This window comes from Oncorhynchus nerka, linkage group LG28 (assembly GCF_034236695.1).
Source record: "Oncorhynchus nerka isolate Pitt River linkage group LG28, Oner_Uvic_2.0, whole genome shotgun sequence".
Taxonomy (NCBI): Eukaryota; Metazoa; Chordata; class Actinopteri; order Salmoniformes; family Salmonidae; genus Oncorhynchus; species Oncorhynchus nerka.
This window is the reverse complement of record NC_088423.1, coordinates 59,120,279-59,137,843: the sequence shown is the minus strand read 5'-3', so window position 1 is coordinate 59,137,843 and position 17,565 is coordinate 59,120,279. Positions and strand designations below refer to the sequence as shown.

General features: G+C 46.6%; 1 protein-coding gene across 1 annotated transcript in view; it reads left to right on the top strand.

Annotated features, from left to right (window-relative positions):
* LOC115113450 (SH3 and multiple ankyrin repeat domains protein 2-like) overlaps nt 1-17,565 on the top strand; it is a 168,359-nt gene that overhangs the window by 70,767 nt on the left and 80,027 nt on the right. Inside the window, exon 13 of the mRNA XM_065012945.1 lies at nt 16,959-17,040. Within this exon, the coding sequence (XP_064869017.1) occupies nt 16,959-17,040 (82 nt within the window). The remainder of the gene's footprint in view (nt 1-16,958; nt 17,041-17,565) is intronic.

The window sequence follows — 17,565 nt, the reverse complement described above, 5'->3', positions numbered from 1 at the left end:
AACAAACAGTTTATAGAGCAAATAGTGCAATTAACATGACAAACAAGCTGTAATATGGCTTTTTTTCCCTGACTTGGCTTCCCCAGTGATTTTACCCATGCACTGCTACTGGGCTTTGAGCTAGTATGTTACTGTGTGCGTGTTCACTGCTGTGTCATCAAAGGCCCTTGGATATCTTTGTACAGTATGATCTGCCTCATGACCTTTAAAGCAAGGGGTCTTCTGGGTATTATACGCTGGCACAAGTGTGACATCACTGTTGTATGTTATGGTTGTCATCCTATTGCTGATAACCTTAATAATTTCTGGATACTTGGGTTCCTTCCCATTCCCATGTGTTTGGTCAATAACCACATTAGCCATCAATCTCTGTGATAGATCAGTTATTGTGTTGCTAACCATAGTTCGGTAAACATAACAGAAATCATTGCTCTGTTTTGTGCTACCCATAGCACTGGAATGGTCTTAGCAAGAGCTAACCTGCAATTCACTACTGTTAGCCACAGCAAAGGATCACTAACAGTCCAATTCCAATTTTCAGGGGCTCCTGAGTAGCGCAGGGGTCTAAGGCACTGCATCTTAGTGCAAGAGGAAGTCCCTGGTTCAAATCCAGGCTGTACCACATCTGGCTGTGTTTGGGAGTCCCATAATGTGGTGCGCAATAGGCCCAGCGTTGCCTGGGGTAGGCTGTCATTGTAAATAAGAATTTGTTCTTAACTGACTTGCCTAGTTAAATAAAGGTTCAAATAAAAAATAATTCAGACTCAGTGTTGGTTAAATGTACTAGGTGAAGTGATGTCAAGGGAGGCAGTGAGTTGTGTTAGCCTCTGTCTCTGGTACATGTGCTCCATGTGAACGGGCCCGGTCTCTCTCTTCTCTCTGGTAGGCGAAGCGCTGCGCTGATAAATCAGGTGTGTTCTGATGTCCTCTGGGCTGCAGGGGAATTAACACATCACGCTCCAACCCCTTCTCTTTCAACTGGCCCATTTATTCTCTCTATGCCCACTCTCCCTCACTTTCTGTCATCTTACTCGCTCTCTGTCGATGTCAATATTCCTCTGTTTTCTTTTATTTGTGCTGTCTCTCTCTCAATTATATTCTATTAAATTATGCTTTGTTGGCATAATTGCATAATACAAAATGCATTATGTCTTACCCTTCCTGTGTAGACATTGTTAATGTTGTAAATGACTGGAAATTGCAGATTTTCATAGGCGTACAGAGGCCCATTACCAGCAACCATCACTCCTGTGTTCCAATGGCACGTTGTGTTAGCTAATCCAAGTTTATCATTTAAAAGGCTTGTTGATCATTAGAAAACCCTTTTGCAATTATGTTAGCACAGCTGAAAACTGTTTTACTGACTAAAAAAGCAAAACATCAGTCTCAATGTCAACAGTGAAGAGGCGACTCCGGGATGCTGGCCTTCTAGGCAGAGTTCCTCTGTCCAGAGTCTGTGTTCTTTTGCACATCTTAATGAACAGAGCAAAGTACAAAGTGCTCCTTAATGAAAACCTGCTCCAGATCACTCAGGACCTCAAACGAAGGTTCACCTTCCAACAGAACAACGACCCTAAGCACACAGCCAAGAAAATGCAGGAGTGAATTCTGAATTTCCTTGAGTGGCCCAGCCAGAGCTCGGACTTGAACTAGATTAAACATATCTGGAAAAATAGCTGTGCAGCAACGCTCCCCATCCAACCTGACAGAGCTTGATAGGATCTGCAGAGAAGAATGGAATAAACTCCACAAATACAGGTGTGCCAAACTTGTAGGGTCATAACCAAGAAGACTTGAGGCTGTAATCGCTGCCGAAGGTGTTTCAAAAAAGTATTGAGTGAAGCGCCTGAATACTTTTAAGTAAATGTGATATTTCCAATATTTTTTTATTTGTAATAAATTTGGAAACATTTCTAAAAACCTATTTTTGCTTTGTTGTGATGGGGTATTGTGTGTAGATTTAATCAATTTTAGAATAAGGCTGTAACGTAAGAAAATGTGGAAAAATTCAAGGGGTCTGAATAGTTACCGAAGGCACTGTATATTGTACCAGTCAAAAGTTTGGACACACCTACTCATTCAAGGGTTTTTCTTTATTTTTACTATTTTCTACATTGTAAAATAATAGTGAAGACATCAAAACTATGAAATAACAAATATGGAATCATTTAGTAAACAAAAAACTGTTTTAAAAAATTGAAATATATTTTATATTTGAGATGCTTCAAAGTATCCACCCATTGCCTTGATGACAGCTTTGCACACTCTTGGCATTCTCACAACCAGATTCATGAGGTAGACATTTGGAATGCACAATTAACAGGTGTGCATTGTTAAAATAAATTTTTGGAATTTCCTTCCTTCTTAATGTGTTTGGGCCAATCAGTTGTGTTGTGACAAGGTAAGGGTGGTATACAGAAGATATACCTATTTGGTAAAAGACTATGTCCATATTATGGCAAAAGCAGCAGAGAAACGACAGCCCATCATCAAGACATGAAGGTCAGCCAAGGTCAGCCAAGTGCTATGATGAAACTGGCTCTCATGAGGAGGCCACAGGAAAGGAAGACTCAGAGTTACCTCTGCTGCAGAGAATAAGTTCAATAGAGTTAACTGCACCTCAGAAATTGCAGCCAAAATATATTTAGATTTGTTTAACACTTTTTTGGTTACTACATGATTATAAATATGTGATATTATTCTACAATATAGAGTAGGTGTGTCCAAACCTTTGACTGTTACTGTATATATATTGGCAGATGGGGCGCAGCATGCCCCCTTTTTCCTGTCTGGTTGTTCTCACCCCTTCCCTGCGACACCCCTTTTGAACCAGCCCTGGAGCTCTTGGCAGAGAGAACTCGTTTCACACATTGCCAGATCAGAAGTACCTTAGGGCTGCCCCAAAGAATGCCTGTCAGAAAAGGGGAACACAGTATGGAAATAGCTAGCTAGTACAAACCCTCGCAGGGGCAGTCTCATCAAGACCGGGCCTTGCACGTGTTCATTGCGAATGCATGGATAGCAGGAATTGAAAGTGTGAAGATTGAGTCTGATTGTCTACTTTACCTACATGTACTACATGTACTTACTTAGTAGTATTTTTAAAGGGGACAGTTTTTATATTGGCAAATCAGTAAGTGCCCAGCTTAAAATTCTAGGGAGAGAGAATCTTTTTGTAATGTTACTCTCAATGTTCCCTAACTTTTTCCATTAGTTAGAGGAAAATTCAATCTATGTTAGCAAACACCTTCTAAGAATCTTTTTAGCATGTTTTGGTGCTAAAGTTATGAGAACATTCCCTTTATGTCAAGCATAAATGATCTAGAACGTGGTTACAAGGTTCTCAGAATATACAACCATGTTCTAGACATGTTTTATGGGATGTTGCAAGAGTATTCATGTGTCCAGTTTTCTGTGTGTTAGGAGAATATATCATCAACGTCCCACCAAACCTACACAGAACACGGTTGCCATGTTCACACAACATAAGATATTAATGTTCTAGATACGTTTCATGGGAATGTTGCAAGAACATTCATATGTCCAGTTTGCTGATGGTTAGGAGAATATTCCAAAAATGTCCCACCATACATACACAGAACATCAATCAATCAAATGTATTTATAAAGCCCTTCTTACATCAGCTGATGTCACAAAGTGCTGTACAGAAACTCAGCCTAAAACCCCAAACAGCAAGCAATGCAGCTGTAGAAGTACGGTGGCTAGGAAAAACTCCCTAGAAAGGCCAGAACCTAGGAAGAAACCTAGAGAGGAACCAGGCTATGAGGGGTGGCCAGTCCTCTTCTGACTGTGCCAGGTGGAGATTATAACAGAACATGGCCAAGATATTCAAATGTTCAAAGATAATAATAATCACAGTGGTTGTTGTGGGTGCAACAGGTCAGCACCTCAGAAGTAAATGTCAGTTGGCTTTTCATAGCCGATCGGTCAGAGTATCTCTACCGCTCCTGCTGTCTCTAGAGAGTTGAAAACAGCAGGTCTGGGACAGGTAGCACGTCTGGTGAACAGGTCAGCGTTCCATAGCCGCAGGCAGAACGGTTCAAACTGGAGCAGCAGTATGACCAGGTGGATTGAGGACAGTAAAGAGTCATCGGGCCAGGTAGTCCTGAGGCATGGTCCTAGGGCTCAGGTCCTCCTCCGAAAGAAAGAAAGACAGAAAGAAACAAAGAAACAAAGAAAGAAACAGAAAGAAAGAGAGAGAATTAGAGAAAGCATACTTAAATTCACACAGGACACCGGATAAGACAGGATAAATACTCCAGATATAACAGACTGACCCTAGCCCCCCGACACATAAACTTCTGCACAATAAATACTGGAGGCTGAGACAGGAGGGGTCGAGAGACACTGTGACCCCATCCAACGATACACTCGGACAGGGCCAAACAGGCAGGATATAACCCCACCTACTTTGCCAAAGCACTGCCCCCAGACCATTAGAGGGATATCTTCAACCACCAACTTACCATCCTGAGACAAGGCCGAGTATAGCCCACGAAGATCTCCCCCACAGCAAACCCAAGGTGGGGCGCCAACCCAAACAGGAAGATCATGTCAGTGACTCAACCCACTCAAGTGACGCACCCCTTCTAGGGATGGCATGGAAGAGCACCAGTAAGCCAGTGACCGAGCCCCTGTAATAAGATTTGAGGTAGAGAATCCTAGTTGAAAGAGGGAAACTGGCCAGACAGAGACAGCAAGGGCAATTCGTTGCTCCAGTGCCTTTCCGTTCACCTTCACACTCCTGGGCCAGACTACACTTAATCATAGGACCTAATGAAGAGATGAGTCTTCAATACACTTAAAGGTTGAGACCGAGTCTGCGTCTCTCACATGGATAGGCAGACCATTCCATAAAAATTGAGCTCTATAGGAGAAAGCCCTGCCTCCAGCTGTTTGCTTAGACATTCTAGGGACAGTAAGGAGGCCTGTGTCTTGTGACCGTAGCGTACGTGTAGGGCAGGACCAAATCAGAAAGATACTGTAGGTAGGTGCAAGCCCATGTAATGCTTTGTAGGTTAGCAATAAAACCTTGAAATCAGCCCTTACCATAACAGGAAGCAGGTGTAGAGATGCAAGCACTAGAATAATATGATCAGCAGCCGTGTTTAGCACTAACTGAAGTGTATTTAATGCTTTATCCGAGTAGCTAGAAAGTAGAGCATTGCAGTAGACTAACCTAAAAGTGACAAAAGTATGGATACATTTTTCTGCATCATTTTTGGACAGAGAGTTTCTGATTTTTGCAATGTTGCGTAGATGGAAAAAAGCTGTCCTTGAAACTGCCTTGATATATTTGTCAAAAGAGAGATCAGGGTCCAGAGTAATGCCGAGGTCCTTCCCAGTTTTATTTGAGATGACTATATAACCATCAAGATTAATTGTCAGAATCAACAGAAGACTCTTTGTTTCTTGGGACCTAGAACTAGCATCTCTGTTTAAAATTAGAACATTTGCAGCCATCCACTTCCTTATGTCTGAAACACAGGCTTCCAGGGAGGGCAACTTTGGGGCTTCACCATTGTTTCATTGAAATGTACTGCTGTGTGTCGTCCGCATAGCAGTGAAAGTTAGCATTATGTTTCCGAATGACATCACCAAGAGGTAAAATATATAGTGAAAACAATAAACAATAGTGGTCCTAAAAGGACAAACCATCCACAGAGACAAACTGATATCTTTCCGACAGATAAGATCTAAACCAGGCCAGAACTTGGCCGTGTAGCCTAATTTGGGTTTCCAATCTCTCTTTCGTATACATTGATTGTCTTCAGGAAGGCAGTGAGTTGCTGCCAACGGCTTTTTCAAATAAAAATTGAGAGGAATGGGAGATTCGATATAGGCCAATTCGTTTTTTAAATATTTTCTGGGTCAAGGTTTGTCTTTTTCAAGAGAGGCTTTATTACTGCCACTTTTAGAGAGTTTGGTACACATCCGGTGGATAGAGAGCCGTTTATTATGTTCAACATAGGTCAGCAGCCAAGCACAGGAAGCAGCTCTTTCAGTAGTTTAGTTGCAATAGGGTCCAGTATGCAGCTTGAAGGTTAAGTGGCCATGATTATTTTCATCAATGTGTCAAGAGGTATAGTATTAAAAAACTTGAGTCTCTCCCTTGATCCTAGGTCCTGGCAGAGTTGTGCAGACTCAGGACAACTGAGCTTTGGAGGAAGTCCGTAATTTGCTTTCCATTGATCATGATCTTTTCCTCAAAGAAGTTACTGATTTTATCACTGCTGAAGTGAAAGCCATCCTCTCTTGGGGAATGTTGCGTTTTAGTTAGCCTTGCGACAGTATCAAAAATACAGTTTGGATTGTTCTTATTTTCCTCAATTAAGTTGGAATAGGATGATCGAGAAGCAGTGAGGGCTCTTCGATACTGCACGGTACTGTCTTTCCAAGCTAGTCGGATGACTTCCAGTTTGGTGTAGCGCCATTTCCGTTCCAATTTCCTGGATGCTTGCTTCAGAGCTCGGGTAATTTTTGTATACCATGTTTCTTATGACCAATGTTTTTTAGGGGTGCGACTGCATCTAGGGTATTGTGCAAGGTTAAATTGAGTTCCTCAGTTAGGTGGTTAACTGATTTTTGTACTTTGACGTCCTTGGGTAGGTGGAGGGAGTCTGGAAGGGCATCTAGGAATCTTTGGGTTGTCCGAGAATTTATAGCATGACTTTTGATGATCCTTGGTCGGGGTCTGAGCATATTATTTGTTGCGATTGCAAACGTAATAAAATGGTGGTCCGGTAGTCCAGAATTATGAGTAAAAACATTAAGATACAAAACATTTATTCCACAGGACAAAACTAGGTCCAGCGGATGACTGTGGCAGTGAGTAGGTCCGGAGACATGTTGGCTTTTTAAGGACTGTTCCATGTGAATATTAAAGTCATCAAATAGTTGAATATTATCTGCCATGACTACAAGGTCCGATAGGAATTCAGGGAACTCAGTAAGGAACGCTGTATATGGCCCAGGAGGCCTGTAAACAGTATCTATAAAAAGTGATTGAGTAGGCTGCATAGATTTCATGACGAGAAGCTCAAAACATGAAAACGTCATTTTTGTTTTGTAAATTGAAATTTGCTATCGTAAATGTCAGCAACACCTCCTCCTTTGCGGGTTGCGCGGGGGATATGTTCACTAGTGTAACCAGGAGGTGAGGCCTCATTTAACACAGTAAATTCATCAGGCTTAAGCCATGTTTCAGTCAGGCCAATCACATCAAGATTATGATCAGTGATTAGTTAATTGACTATAACTGCCTTGGAAGTGAAGGATCTAACATTAAGTAGCCCTATTTTGAGATGTGAGATATCACAATCTCTTTCAAAAATGGCAGGAATGGAGGAGGTCTTTATTCCAGTGAGATTGCTGGTGAACACCGCCATGTTTAGTTTTGCCCAACCTAGATCAAGGCACAGACACAGTCTCAATGGGGATAGCTGAGCTGACTACACTGACAGTGCTAATGGCAGGCTCCACTAAGCTGGCAGGCTGGCTAATATGGTTGACATATCCTCAGAACATAAGATATTTATGTTCTAGACACGTTTCATGGAAACGTTGCAATAACATTAAGTTGTGTTTGTATTTCTTATGGATCCCCATTAGCCAAGGCAGCAGCTACTCTTCCTGGGGTCCAGCAAAATTAAGGCAGTTTATACAATTTTTAAAACATAACAATATTGCAATAGTTACTTGATGTGGAATAGAGTTCCATGTAGTCATGGGTCTATGTAGTACTGTGTGCCTCCCATAGTCTGTTCGGTACTTGGGGACTGTGAAGAGACCTCTTGTGGCATGTCTTGTGGGGGTATATGCATGGGTGTCTGAGCTGTGTGCCAGTAGTTCAAACAGACAGCTCGGTGCATTCAACATGCCAATACCTCTCATACATACAAGTGGTGATGAAGTCAATCTTTCCTCCACTTTCAGCCAGGAGAGATTGACATGCATATTATTAGTATTCGCTCTCTGTGTACATCCAAGGGCTAGTCGTGCAGTCCAGTTCTGAGCCAATTGCAATTTTCCTAAGTCCCTTTTTGTGGCACCTGACCACACGACTGAACAGTAGTCCAAGTGAGACAAAACTAGGGCCTGTAGGACCTGCCTTGTTGATAGTGCTGTTTTTTGTAGGGGGTAGTTTTAATATTGCAGATAGAGAGCAGCTTCCATCAATGTAATTGTCTGCATCACTTCCAATTGATAGTGATAGTGCTGTTAAGAAGGTAGGGCAGCGATTTGTTATGGACATACTTCTCCCCATCTTAGCTATTGTTTTGAGCATGACAGTTTACAATCCAGGGTTACTCCAAGCAGTTTAATCACCTAAACTTCGCTCAATTTCCACATTATTTATTACAAGATTTAGTTGAGGTTTAGGGTTTAGTGAATGATTTGTCCAAAATACAATGCTTTTCGTTTTAGAAATATTTAGGACTAACTTATTCCTTTCCACCCACTCTGAAACTAATTTCAGTCACTGTAGTAGCTAACATCTATAGTGTCAGCTACTGCTTCGAGGCAAGCAACACTGAAACATGCATGAGAGCACCAGCTGTCCCGGAGGACTGTGTGACCATGCTCTCCGTGTCCGAGCTACACCTTTAAACAGGTTAACATTCACAAGGCCGCAGGGCCAGACGGATTATCAGGACGCATATTCAGACCATGCGCAAACTCAGACCGCACTCAGACCATCACTTACATTTTCAAACTCTACCTGACGCAGCCTGTAAAGCCTACATGTTGTAAGTCCATGTTCCCAAGAACGCCAAGGTAACCTTTCTAAATGACATCTGTAGCCATGAAAGGCTTTGAAAGGCTGGTCATGGCTCACATCAACACCATCAGCCCAGACACCCTGGACCCACTCCAAATCGCATACCACCCAAACAAATCCACAGAATTTATATTGCATTTCACACTGCTTTCTCTCACCTGGACAAGAGGAACACCTATGTGAGAATGCTGTTTATTGACTACAGCTCACCGTTTAACACCATAGTGCCCTCCAAGCTCATCACTAAGTTAAGGACCCTGGGACTGAGCACCTCCCTCTGCAACTGGAGCCTGGACTTCCTGACGGGCCGCTCCCCAGGTGGTGAGGTTAGGCAACAACACATATGCCAAGCTGACCCTCAACACGGGGGCCCCTCAGGGGTGCATGCTTAGCTCCTTCCTGTATTGCCTGTTCACTCTCGACTGAGACTCCACAACTCCAACACTATCATTAAGTTTGCTGATGACACCGACAATGGTAAGCCTGATCACAGATGACGATGAGACAGCCTATAGGGAGGAGGTCAGAGACCTGGCTGTGTGGTGCCAGGACAACAACATCTCCCTCAACGTCAGCAATGCAAAGGAGCTGAACGTGGACTACAGGAAATGGACGGCCGAGCATGGCCCCATTCACATCGATGGGGCTGTAGTGGAGCAGGTTGAGAGCTTCAAGTTCTTTGGTGTCCACATCACTAAGGATCTATCATGGTCCACATACACCAACACAGGCGTGAAGAGTGCACAATGAAGCATCTTCCCCCTCAGTTGGCTCAAAAGATTTGGCATGGGCCCTCAGATCCTCAAAAGGTTGAACAGCTGCACCATTGAGAGCATCTTGACTGGCTGCATCTCCGCTTGTTATGGCAACTCCTTGGCATCCAACCACAAGGTGTGCTTCATAGGGTAGTGTGTACGGCCCAGTACATCACTGGGGCTGACCTCCCTGCAATCTAGGACCTCTATACCAGGCGGTGTCAGAGGAAGGCCCTAAAAATTGTGAAAGACTCCAGCCACCCAAGTCATAGACTGTTCTCTCTGCTACCTCACGGCATGTGTTAGTTACAATGTTAGATAATAATATCAAAAAGTTAATCAAATAGCTACACGGACTATCTGCATTGACCCTCTTTGCACTACCTTTTTTGACTCATCACATACGCTGATTGTAATGCTGCGGGTGTCGTGGGTGTGGAGTCAGACGCAGGAGACAGAGAGTGCAATGCTGTGCGTCTTTAATTGCACCAACGCACCACAGGGTGCTCACAATAGTAACGGCCCCAAACACAGGGAATGAAAATGTACAACGGAAAAGTCACGACCAGGCACTAACACGTACCTCTACAACAGAGCCGAAGGTTACACTGAAATAATCCCGCACAACAACCAGGCGGGCCGGCTGTCTAATAAAGACAAACTAATCATACCTAAACAGGTGCTACCAATAAACATACAAGGAGGGGGAGGAAAGACAATCAGTGGCAGCTAATAGGCCGGTGATGACGACTGCCGAGCGCCACTCGTGACAGTACCCCCCCCCCTGACGCGCGGCTCCCGCAGCGCGCGCCGACACCGGCCTCGAGGTCGCCCCGGAGGACGAGGTGCAGGGCGATCCGGATGGAGGCGATGGAAATCCCTCAACATGGATGGATCCAAGATGTCCCCCACCGGTACCCAGCACCTCTCCTCCGGGCCGTACCCCTCCCAGTCCACGAGGTACTGCAGGCCCCCTCACCCGGCGTCTTGAGTCCAGAATGGCCCGGATCGTGTACGCCGGGGACATCGAGGGGGGGGGGGGACCTCCAGCACCTCACTGTCCTGCAGGGGACCAGCTACCACCGGCCTGAGGAGAGACACATGAAACGAGGGGTTAATACGATAATAGGAAGGGAGTTGTAATTCGATAACACACCTCGTTTATCCTCCTCAGGACTTTAAAGGGCCCTACACACTGCGGACCCAGCTTCCGGCAGGGCAAGCGGAGAGGTAGGTTTCGGGTCGAGAGCCAGACCCTGTCCCCCGGTACAAACACGGGGGCCTCACTGCGGTGGCGGTCAGCACTCCTCTTCTGCCGTCCACTCGCTTGTTGTAGAGATTCCTGGACGGCCCTCCAGGTCTCCTTGGAGCGCTGTACCCATTCCTCCACCGCAGGAGCCTCGGTCTGGCTCGGATGCCATGGTGCCAGGACCGGCTGGTACCCCAACACACACTGAAAAGGGGACACGTTAGTAGAGGAGTGGCGTAGTGAGTTCTGAGCCATTTCAGCCCAGGGAATGTAGCGTGCCCACTCCCCTGGCCGATCCTGGCAATACGACCGCAGAAACCTACCCACCTCCTGGTTCACTCTCTCCACCTGCCCATTACTCTCGGGGTGATAACCGGAGGTCAGGCTGACAGAGACCCCAAGCGTTCCATGAACGCTCTCCATACCCGAGACGTGAATTGGGGCCCCGATCAGAAACGATGTCCTCCGGCACCCCGTAGTGCCGAAAGACATGGGTGAATAACGCCTCCGCAGTCTGTAGGGCTGTAGGGATACCGGGCAACGGGAGGAGACGGCAGGACTTAGAGAACCGATCCACAATCACAAGAACCGTGGTGTTCCCCTGAGACGGCGGAAGATCGGTCAGGAAATCTATGGACAGATGTGACCATGGCCGCTGTGGAACGGGGAGGGGTTGTAACTTCCCTCTAGGAAGGTGCCTAGGAGCCTTACTCTGAGCGCACACTGAACAGGAGGAGACATAACCCTTAACGTCCTTAGCCAAAGTAGGCCACCAATACCTCCCCTGAAGGCTCCCCACTGTCCTCGTCACCCCAGGGTGACCCGAGGAGGGTAGGACATGAGCCCACCGAATCAGCTTGTCCCGAACACCAAGCGGCACGTACCTTCGCCCCGCTGGACACTGAGGAGGAGCGGGTTCAGCCCGTAACGCACGCTCGATATCTGAGTCCACCTCCCATACCACTGGTGCTACCAGCTTTGAGGCGGGAAGGATGGGAGCAGGTTCGGTGGACCCATCCTCCGTGTCGTAAAGGCGGGACAGTGCGTCAGCCTTTACGTTCTGGGAGCCCGGTCTATAAGACAAAGTAAACCGGAACCGGTTTCTGGTGGTCGGTCCACCAGAAAAGGGTGCTTAGCCCCCTCAAGCCAGTGTCTCCACACCTTCAGAGCTCTAACCACCGCTAGCAACTCCCGGTCCCCCACATCATAGTTACGCTCCGCTGGGCTGAGCTTCCTTGAGAAGAAAGCGCAGGGGCGGAGTTTTGGTGGCGTACCCGAGCCCTGCGATAGCACGGCACCCACCCCAGCCTCGGACGCGTCCACCTCCACTATGAATGCTAGAGAGGGGTCCGGATGCGCCAACACGGGCGCATCAGTGAACAGCGCCTTCAACTTGTTGAACGCTCCGTTCGCCTCTGCTGACCACTGCAACCGCACCGGGCCCCCCTTCAGCAGTGAGGTAATGGGAGCCGCTATCTGGCCAAAACCCCGGATAAACCTCCGGTAGTAGTTGGCAAAACCCAAAAACCGCTGCACCTCCTTTACCGTGGTTGGAGTCGGCCAATTACGCACGGCCCTAATGCGGTCGCCCTCCATCACTACCCCCGAGGTGGAAATGCGATATCCTAGAAAAGAGACGGCTCGTTTAGAGAACACGCATTTCTCAGCCTTGATGTATAGGTCATGCTCCAGCAGTCTACCAAGCACCTTGCGCACCAGAGACACATGCGCGGTGTGAGTGGCCGAGTAGATCAGAAAGTCATCGATATAAACAACCACTCCCTGACCGCACAGGTCCCTGAGAATCTCGTCTACAAAGGATTGAAAAACGGCTGGAGCATTTTTTAACCCATACGACATGACGAGGTACTCATAGTGGCCTGATGTGGTACTAAATGCGGTTTTCCACTCGTCTCCCTTCCGAATACGCACCAGACTATACGCGCTCCTGAGATCCAGTTTTGTGAAGAACTGCGCTCCGTGGAATGATTCCACCGCCGTAGCGATGAGAGGTAGAGGGTAACTATACCCCACTGTGATGGCGTTTAGACCTCTATAATCAATACACGGACGCAAACCTCCCTCCTTTTTCCTCACAAAAAAGAAATTCGAGGAGACGGGTGAAATGGAGGGCCGAATGTACCCCTGTCCCAGCGACTCCGTGACATATGTCTCCATTGCCAACGTCTCCTCCTGGGACAGCGGGTACACGTGACTCTTGAGAAGCGCAGCGTCTACCTGGAGATCTATCGTACAATCCCTTCCCGGTCGATAAGGTGGTAATTTAGTCGCTTTCACTTTACTGAAAGCGATTGCCAAATCGGCATACTCGGGGGGAATGCACACCGTGGAACCCTGGTCTGGACTCTCCACCGACGTAGCACCGATGGAAACTCCCAAACACCTTCCAGAACACTCCTCTGACCACCCCTGGAGAACCCCTGTTTCCACGAAATTTTAGGATTGTGCCGGGCCAGCCAGGAGTCCCCAGCACCACTGGAAACGCAGACGAATCAATAATAAAAAAACTGATACGCTCCCTATGATTCCCCTGCGTCACCATGTCCAGTGGGACCGTGGTCTCCCTGACCATCCCTGACCCTAATGGCCGGCTATCTAGGGAGTGCACGGGGAAAGGAGAATCTATCGGCACCAGCGGAACCCCTAACTTAAGGGCGAGTCCGCGATCCATAAAGTTCCCAGCTGCGCCTGAATCGACTAGCGCCCTATGCTGGGAAGAGGGAAAAAAGTGAAGAAAAAGGTTAAGACAAACATGTGGCCAACAGGGGGTTCTGGGTGAGTTTGATGCAGACTCACCTGGGATGATCGAGAAGCATTCCGCCTGCCATCTCTACTCCCAGACGGACCCCCCCCCAGCACCGATCAGACGTGTGTCCTCTCCGACCACAGTTGGTGCAGGGAAGGCCTCCTCCTCCGGTACCCCTCGGCGCAGCCCCTCCCAACTCCATCGGAATGGGAGCGGAGGGGCTGGGTGGTGGAACGCACAGGACCCTCTCTGAACGCCCGCGGGCAGCCAGCAGATTGTCCAGTCGAATGGACATGTCAATCAGCTGATCCAGTGACAGAGTGGTGTCCCGACACGCTAACTCCCGGCGGACGTCCTCTCGGAGACTACACCTGTAGTGGTCCATAAGGGCCCTGTCGTTCCACCCAGATCCGGCTGCCAAGGTCCGGAACTCCAGCGCGTAATCCTGGGCGCTCCTCCTCTCCTGCCTGAGATGAAAAAGTCGTTCTCCCACCGCTCGGCCGTCTAGAGGGTGATCAAACACGGCACGGAAGCGGAGGGAAAACTCTGGGTAGTGCTCCGCGCTGAGTCTGGGCCATTCCAGACTGCGTTCGCCCACTCCAGAGCACGACCCGTGAGGCAGGAGATGAGGACACTCACCCTCTCCGCTCCTGAGGGAGTGGGTCTAACGGTGGCCAGGTATAGCTCCAGCTGAAGCAGAAACCCCTGGCAACCCGCCGCCGCTCCATCATAAGCCCTCGGTAGCGTCAGACGGAGGGTGCTGGAGTCGAGTGATGGGGAGTCCGGAGCCGTGGGTGCCGAAGGTGGAGAGAGGAGACCACTCCTCTCCCATCGGTCCATTCTCTCCATTACTTTATCCATCGCGGATCCGATCCGATGGAGAACGGTGGTGTGGTGGAGAACCCGTTCCTCCATCGATGGGAGAGGGTTGGCTACTGCTCCTGCTGACTCCATTCAATTTGATTTAGGTGCGGGATTCTGTAATGCTGCGGGTGTCGTGGGTGTGGAGTCAGACGCAGGAGACAGAGAGTGCAATGCTGTGCGTCTTTAATTGCACCAACGCACCACAGGGTGCTCACAATAGTAACGGCCCCAAACACAGGGAATGAAAATGTACAACGGAAAAGTCACGACCAGGCACTAACACGTACCTCTACAACAGAGCCGAAGGTTACACTGAAATAATCCCGCACAACAACCAGGCGGGCCGGCTGTCTAATAAAGACAAACTAATCATACCTAAACAGGTGCTACCAATAAACATACAAGGAGGGGGAGGAAAGACAATCAGTGGCAGCTAATAGGCCGGTGATGACGACCGCCGAGCGCCACTCGTGACACTGATGCTACTCTTTATTATCTATCTTGTTGGCTCGTCACTTTATTCCTAGTTATACAGTATGTACATTTCTACCTCAATTACCTTGTACCCCTGCACATCGACCCGGTACTGGTAGCCTGTGTATATAGCCACGTTTTCGTTACTCATTGTGTATTTATTATGACTTTTATTATTATGTTTTATTGCTTTTCTATTATTTCTCTATTTTCTCTCTCTCTGCATTGTTGGGTTGGGCCCGTAATTAACCGTGTCACTGTTAGTCAACACCTGTTGTTTATGAAGCATGTGACAATTTCAGAGCAGGGCAGAGAAATGAAAAAGGAAGAAAGAAGATTTAATTTTAACAAAATAATTACTTAGGTTAACACAATCTCTTTAGTAAAAAGACTGGCGCTCAGACTGGCGTCTGCCTGGGGGTATCCAAGTCCGCCCTTGGCCATCATGGGTGGAAAGAGAGGAAAACAGAGGGAAAGACACACACACACGTGTTTCTTTGAGAAAGAGAACGCCGCACAGACACAGGTCCTTATTCTCTATTTTGTATTTACATTCTTGGGGTGGGGTATTTTCATTTTCTCCTCCATTTGCAAGACAATTAAATATTGTATTGGCATGTCTGTGTTTCTGTTTGTTTCAGAACTTCAATCATATAGTTGGCTTGCCTGTGCTGTGTAATCCCTCAAATACTTTAAGCCCTGCAAAGATGATTTATTACTCATAAATAATCTTTAATTTCTCTTGCTCATTTTGTGTCCTTTCCACTCCCCCAAACTGTGTGAGATTAGTGTCAGTAGGAGGGAGGGAACAAAGGAGGGAGGGATGGGGGAGGGAAAGTAGAAAATAGGGAAATGGAGGTCAACGAAGACCCCCCTTCACGTTGAACTGTAAGCAAAACCGTAACCATCCCCCCTCTTCCACACACACACACACACACATGCACACCCTTCAATTACTCTACCACTCCCCCTGCACACCCACACATTCAGATATGTAGACACACACACACACACTAAGGAAACCTTCACAGCGACCAGACATGTACGTCATGTACCTTCTCCATTGATCGGTGGTCATGGAAACAAACTCCCTACAGTACACCAGTGGTTGCTATGGAGTGGGCCTGTTGTGATGTAGTATTTATCTCTTTCTCCTCCCTCCTCTCTTCATTATCTCTCTTCTCCTTTACATTATGTTCTCCTCTCAGCAGTAACCACAGAGCTCAACCCGGATTCATCCTTAACGCTTAGTGGGACTGCCTGTCTGGTTTTCCGGCTTTTCTCTAGACACTGTGGATTTGGGCATTTCTGGGCATTCAAGGCATGTCCCTGTCACTGATTGCATCTGAGAGAGAGAGAGGGATAGAGAGAAATATGAAGAGCGAGGGAGAGACAGAGAAAGAGTGTCTGAAAGAATGAGAGTGATAGAGAAGGTGTATGTGAAAGACATAAAGTGAGGGAGAGAAAGAGGGAAGAGACATTTAGGAGTACAAATGGAAAAAACTGCCTCTATCAGGAGGAAAGTTCGTTTTGGAGGTAAGTGTGTGTGTGTGTGCGTGCGTGTGCGTGTGCGTGTGCGTGTGTGTGTGTGTGTGTGTGTGTACGCACTTGTTGGTTGCTTGAGTTGATTTATTGCTTAATTAAGGGTTGTTGTTGTTTTTTTACCAAAGGAGATTTATGTTATTTGTGTTTCAGTGGTGCACACTTCTGCAGCTTGTTGTTGTCACTGTCACTTTATCCAATCCTTTCAGATCTATATACTTGAAGTGCCTATAGGGTGGTAGGGGTTGGGGGTCGATTTCTAACTTGTAATTCGTTGTGTACCCTTAGAATGAAAACTGGAGTGTGTCCATTATGTCTATGTTTGTTTGCACATTTGATTGGATTGCAGAGCTGCACTTTCTTGTACAGGAGTTTCACAGTTTGCATGTTGCTGCTGTTTGTTTTCTTTCTTTCTATTACTGTTGATTAATTGATTTCTGTAGCCATGCATGCGGTCGGTGACTGATGTGGTCAATGACTGTTGGTCCTTCTGTTCTTCCACAGACACAAGAGCTGACCGCTCGGACAGGAGGAAACTCTTCCGACACTACACTGTGGGGTCCTACGATAGCTTTGACGCCTCCAGGTAAGGTTACTCAGATGCCTGTCCTAAAACACACATACACAAACAAACACACAGGGTGATAAGCTAAGTAGAGGTTTATGTAAAGTGGTAGCGTGTCTCAGAGCAGTGTTTTGAGGTTCGTTTTTTTTTTCGTTTTCAGTTGAAGTTATCCTTCAATTTTTCTCCTCTACTTCTTCTCTCCCGTTGTCTTATCCACTCCCAGTCACAGGCTTAATTTCCAAGGTGTTGGATTTGACCACTAGGTAATTCCTCCACAGTCCACACACACGCAAGCATGAAAGACAGTACACACAGTGGTGGAACAATTACTCAATAAAAGAGTATTATTGAGTAAAAGAGTAAAAGTAAAGATACCTTCATAGAAAGTGACTCAAGTAAAAGTGAATGTCACCCAGTAAAATAATACTTGAGTAAAAGTAAAAGTCTAAGTCTAAGTATTTGGTTTTAAATATACTTAAGCATAAAAAGTAAATGTAATTGCTAAAATATACTTAAGTATTAAAAGTCAAAGTAGAGATAATTTCT